The sequence below is a fragment of the Salvelinus namaycush genome, chromosome 8 (assembly GCF_016432855.1).
Source record: "Salvelinus namaycush isolate Seneca chromosome 8, SaNama_1.0, whole genome shotgun sequence".
Taxonomy (NCBI): Eukaryota; Metazoa; Chordata; class Actinopteri; order Salmoniformes; family Salmonidae; genus Salvelinus; species Salvelinus namaycush.
Window position 1 is genome coordinate 7,762,357 of NC_052314.1, and position 5,911 is coordinate 7,768,267.

Genomic DNA, 5,911 nt, shown 5'->3' on the forward strand with positions numbered 1-5,911 from the left:
ACCCTGTGACGTTCATCATAACTTATATTATCTGTAGCCTAATCAACTGCATGGCTTCCCAAATTGTAGTGGGAGGACCACACACCATATCATTTTGGAATATTCGCATGAGCATCTGGATGGAAATTCAGCTACTGCCACTCGCCATGTCACACTATAAAAAAATAATTTTGTTATTCTATTCCAGTTTAGAACTCTATCAAGTTTGCGGCGCTGTTGTCCGTTTCGGGGCTTGACACCCGCTGATATACATAAAAGAAGAAGACAACACGGAAGTCGAATTGGAGGGAGGTTTGTTTTTATTTTGCAATATGCACATTCCCTGTGTGTATTTTAGACGCAGCTAACTTTCAGTCCACTAAAAATGGCTAAATTACAGTCTTTGGGTGTGTTTGTTAATAAGCGTTTAACATTGGCTGCCGTAGAGATTATGGGGGCAGTAGAGAAAGTCGTAGCGGAGTACCAGGAGGAGATTTCCCGATCGAAAGAGGAGAATGACCGGCTACGGAGACTGCTGCGGATCAGACCGGAGATAAAACTATATAGATTACACTCTCTCCCCTTGTGTCTTACTGTCTCCGAGGAGGAGGTTACCCCTGTGCAGCAGCAATGTGACCAGGAGAAATGGAACTCCAGTCTGGGGACAAAAGACCCAGAGCCCATGCAGATTAAAGAGGAGGAAGTCGGGACCACTCAGGAGGCAGGGCAGCTTCAAGGGCTGGAGGCTGACATCATAGAGTTCATATTCACTCCTCCCTGTGTGAAAAGTGATTGCGGTAAGGAGGACTCACTTTTAAGTCTTCCCCAAACTGAGACTATGGAGAAGAGAGAGCGTGACTCTAAACAATTGGATCTCAAACCTTTTGGCACTGTGACCCACCTTGACATTACCAGTGACTCTCCAGATAATCAAGACAATGTCTCCAGTTACAGCTCAGCCGTAATTAACGATCCAGTAGGATTTGACATAAGCCCACCATTGGATCCCAACTCACCATTAAGGAAACCCGGTACTAAAGCCAGCACCACGTATAAAAAACCTCATATACTCCCCATGCCCAGAGTTAGGGTCAGAACCACAGACAGAGGTCTGTTTCATCCAGAGACATTTGAGAGAGCCTCCCAAGATGTGCTGGTAGGGGGCCAGTCAGTCAGGAGTGCAGCGAAAGCACATGGCGTATGCCATGTTACTCTGTTTAGGTACTGTCGGAGGAAAAAGGATAGCGCCAATGCCCGACTGCCAGCATACAGAGCCCACAACAGAGTGTTTAGTCAGGAGCAGGAGAATCATCTGAAAGAGTATCTGTTGAGGGCTGCAGAAATATACTTTCGATTGAGTCCTAAAGAGGTAAGCTTACAATAGTGCTGGTGGTTGATTAGCATTAAAAAAAATGACTAACTATAAGATTTAAAAAGGTCATATAGAGATTCATGACAGTTCATAATTAATATTGCCTTTACTTTTCAGGTACGTAGACTTGCATACCAGCTTGCCCAACACTACCACTGCAAGTACCCTGAGACCTGGGTTACCAAGGAGATGGCAGGGAAAGACTGGTTCACCTCCTTCCTCAAAAGGCACCCCGGCCTCTCCATCCGCCAGCCTCAAGCCACCAGTCTGTTGAGGGCGACAAGTTTCAATGCAACGAACGTGTCTCAGTTCTTCAACAACCTTTCTACTATTCTGGGCCGCCACAACTTTGAGGCCAAAGATGTGTGGAACATGGATGAGACCAGCACCACAACAGTCCAAGTGCCGAACAAAATCATTGCCAACAGAGGGAGGAAGCAGGTCAGACCAACAACATCTGTAGAGAGAGGAACAATGGTTACTATGGCACTAGCGGTCAATGCTCAAGGAAACAGCATTCCACCTCACTTCATCTTTCCCCACAATAAGTACCTTGATCACTTCCTACGTGATGGGCCTACAGGATGCATGGGCACTGCTAGTGGTTCTGGTTGGATGCAGGAGAATGACTTCCTGGCCTTCTTGCAACATTTTGTGAAGTACACCAGGGCGTCCCCAGAGTCTCCACAGCTGCTGCTTCTGGATAATCAAGCCTCTCACCTCTCACTCCAGGGCATGGACTACTGCAAAGCCAATGGCGTCGTGCTGCTCTCCTTCCCTCCTCACTGCTCCCACAAGCTGCAGCCCCTGGATAGAAGTGTGTACGGCCCCCTGAGGAGATACATCAACAGTGCCATTGATTGCTGGATAAAGACGTACCCTGGCAAAACGGTCTCCATATATGACCTACCAGGAATTGTGGCAACAGCCCTACCATCTGCTGTGACACCAGCCAACATCATGGCTGGATTTCACTGTACCGGCATATGGCCATTAAACCCTACTGTCTTTACAGAAGCCGACTTCTCACCTGCTTTTGTAACAGGTCGTCCTGCCCCCACCACCACAGAGGAGGACAGAGGAGGACACCACAGAGGAGCACCAGGGGGCCGTGGTGGCTCTCCACAGGCCCAGCCTAGGGTGGAGGTCAACGTAAGTCCTGTGGGGCGGTCTGTCTCTCCTGGACAGGGGGAGGTCCAAGCCTATTCCACCTCTGGGGATCCCCTCCACACTGTCTCAGATCCATCTACACCTGAAGATCTCTTCTGTGATTCTGCACTGAGTCAATCCCATCCCCACAGATGACGTCAGCCTTGTCTAAACATCAGACTGTTTCTATGGTTACGCCATGGATCTCAGTCTGAAAGAAGTCACTGTAAAAAAGACGCAATAGTCTACAAGACAGAATGTTGAATACATTGATATTTAAATGTACTTTACCGGTTTTCCGTGCTGTTGGTCCTTTTGGTTGGTAGGAAGTGGAAATGGGGTATCCACGGGAAAGGGTTGTTTACCTGACTTATTACGGCGCCGGTAGGTTCTGTTGCTTGTATATTCCATCTCCTGATGCATTCCACGTGATGCACAATTTGTTAATAATAGCCCAATGTAACTGAATGTTGTTGACCAAAGCCCGTTCCCTCGCAGTCACGGTGCTTGGGAAATTTGCCAGCTGATTGCGTGGGACAACGTTGGGTCTGTTCTTCAGTTAAACTCTGCCATTGTTTACATATTGTGCATGCCGTGTGCAAATTGCGTCAGCATTGAAAATACAAACACTACACTGAATATTTCTTCTAAGATTACCTCCTATATAAGGACAAAATCAGCAGACAACGGGTAAAGTACGTTCAAATTAAGTTAATTCAACAGTCTGACTTGTGATGCGACTGTTCACAAAAAATGAGCCTACATGTTGGAGATGAGAGGAGTCTTCCACTCTCAGATTCGGAGAGGCTAACTTCAGCCCTGTAGCTGTCCGACCTTTTCCCGAAGGAGAAGAACGACCACCATTCTAACCGATACCCCTGTCAAGGTGCCCTGGAGGATGAGAAAACAGGTGATACCAAAAGCCAAGCGCAGCTTGCAGAAACAGTGTGGCAAGAGCGCTCAGAAGAGAGCAACTAATTAGAATGAACATGAAGTTGTACGGAAGATTTTGGCTCATCCATGCCAGGGCAGATCTGGGTGCAGTGCTTGTTCAGTCAAGGGTGGGCACACAAGGCCTACACTGAAGGAGAGGAGATCTACATCTGTCACTGATAGACAGAGTAAACAAATTACAGGTTTATGCACTTTTGTTTTGCACTATTTCATTTTAATTTCCTCAAACAATTGACTAGTTTACAACAAGTGTTTGTTTCACACTTGTGTTAACATTTTGTTTGTCTGAAGGTGTTACTTTTTGCACTCTTAGTTCAGAAAAACAGTTCTATATTTTTAAATGTTAAATGTTATACCTCTTCTATTGCCTGATTTATTTGTTTTACTTTAGGGGGGGGAAGGTGTCATTTAGAAGACGTTCTTATCCTGAGCGACTTACAGGAGCAGTTAGGGTTAAGGGCATGTCGACAGATGTTTCACCTAGTTGACTCGGATTCGAACCAGCAACCTTTCGGCTCTTAACCGCTAGGCTACCTGGGTGCTGTTTTAGACGACATTGTCTTTTGTGGATCTATTTCATTCTCTTCATTTAAGTCTTAAAGCTGCAATATGTAACTTTTTGGGCAACCCAACAAAATTCACATAGAAATGTTAGTTATAGATCTGTCATTCTCGTTGAAAGCAAGTATAAGACGTGGTAGATCTTTTCTAAGTGCGCTATTTCTATGCTTGCCATTCTTAAGTTTTGTTTTTGCGTCTTGTTTTTGGTTTTGTACACCAACTTCAAACTGCTGAAAATATAATATTTTTGGTAATTGAAAATATATACTGAACAAAAATATAAACGCAACAGGGATAGGCCCACCCTCTTGGGAGCCAGGCCCACCCACTAGGGAGCAAGGGCCAGCCAATTAGAATGAGTTTTTCACCATAAAAGGGCTTTATTACAGACAGAAATACTCCTTAGTTTCATCAGTTGTCCGAGTGGCTGGTCTCAGTCGATCCCGCAGGTGAAGAAGCCGGATGTGGATGTCCTGGGCTGGTGTGGTCTGCAGTTGTGAGGCCGGTTGGAGTTACTGCCAAATTCTCTAACACGACATTATGGTAGAGAAATTAACATAAAATTCTTTGGCAACAGCACTGGTGGACATTCCTGCAGTCAGCATGCCAATTGCACTCTCCCTCAACACTTGAGACATCTGTGGCATTGTGTTGTGTAACAAAACTGCACGTTTTAGTGGCCTTTAACTGTCCCCAGCACAAGGTGCACTTGTGTAATGATCATGCTGTTTAATCAGTTTTTTGATATGCCACACCTGTCAGGTGCATGTATTATTTTGGCAAAGGAGAAATGCTCACTAACAGGTATCTAAACAAATTCGTGCCCAAAATTTGAGAGAAATAAACTTTTTGTGCGTATGGAACATTTATGTGATCTTTTATATCAGCTCATGAAACATGGGACCAACATTTTACATGCTGCGTTCATATTTTTGTTCAGTATATTTCACAGTGGTTTAGATGGTACAATGATTCTCTACACTATACTTGCTTGTTTTTTCACAAATTTAAATCAGGCGAACGATTAGAATTTTAGCAACCAGGAAATGGCTAAGCGATTTCTGCATAGTGCACCTTTAACTGATGACCTGGAATAAAATTAAAAACATTTAAGCACAGCCCATTGTCTCCTCTAGTTCATATTCCTTTAATCAACAAGTGACTGAATGTTTGAAAAATACATTAGAATTATGCATTAATCAATTGACTTGATTGATTAGCTTTGAGTCCTCACAATAGGCTTTATTTTTGCATAAAACTGTATACTGAATGTACTTTCAAACTGCCGAAAGAAGTTCTGTAGAACCTTTAAAGTAACTGTCCAATGAAAATCTCCCTTTTAAAAGTGAATATTATTTTAACTCATACCCAAATAATGTTGTTGACTCATCCTATACAAAGCATAAATTAGAGAAGAATCACTTCAAAACCCCACCTCAATCAGTGGAGGCTGTTGAGGGGAGGACGGCTCATAATAATGGCTGGAATGGTGTGATTGGAACGGCAAACAAATGGAAACCATGTGTTTGATGGATTAGATACCATTCCAGCTATTCTGCTCGAGCCATTACCATGAGCCCGTTCTCCCCAATTAACATATATAATTACCATATTTTGAAAGGAAAACTATTTCACTCATATTGTAAATAATTATACAGTGCCTTTCGAAAGTATTCACATCCCTTGACTTTTTCCACATTTAGTTGTGATACAAAGTGGGATTAAAATTGATTTAATTGTCAGTTTTGGTCAACAATCTATACAAAATACTTGTAGTTTCTTTGGCATCTGTAATATTTATTACGTGATTAAACTAATCATGTAAATGTAATTAACTAGGTAGTCGGGGCACTAAGGAAAATCTTCAGTTTACATAGTTATAATTTTCCTAAAATA

The 5,911-nt window shown here is 43.3% G+C and overlaps 1 protein-coding gene across 1 annotated transcript; it reads left to right on the forward strand.

The window, feature by feature from the left end:
• The first annotated feature begins 281 nt into the window (after positions 1-281).
• Positions 282-4,257, forward strand: LOC120052350. Its single transcript, XM_038999205.1, has 2 exons — positions 282-1,348; positions 1,469-4,257. The coding sequence occupies exons 1-2, from the start codon at positions 365-367 to the stop codon at positions 2,654-2,656; spliced, it is 2,172 nt and encodes a 723-aa protein (XP_038855133.1). The 5' UTR covers positions 282-364; the 3' UTR covers positions 2,657-4,257.
• The last annotated feature ends 1,654 nt before the right edge of the window (positions 4,258-5,911 follow it).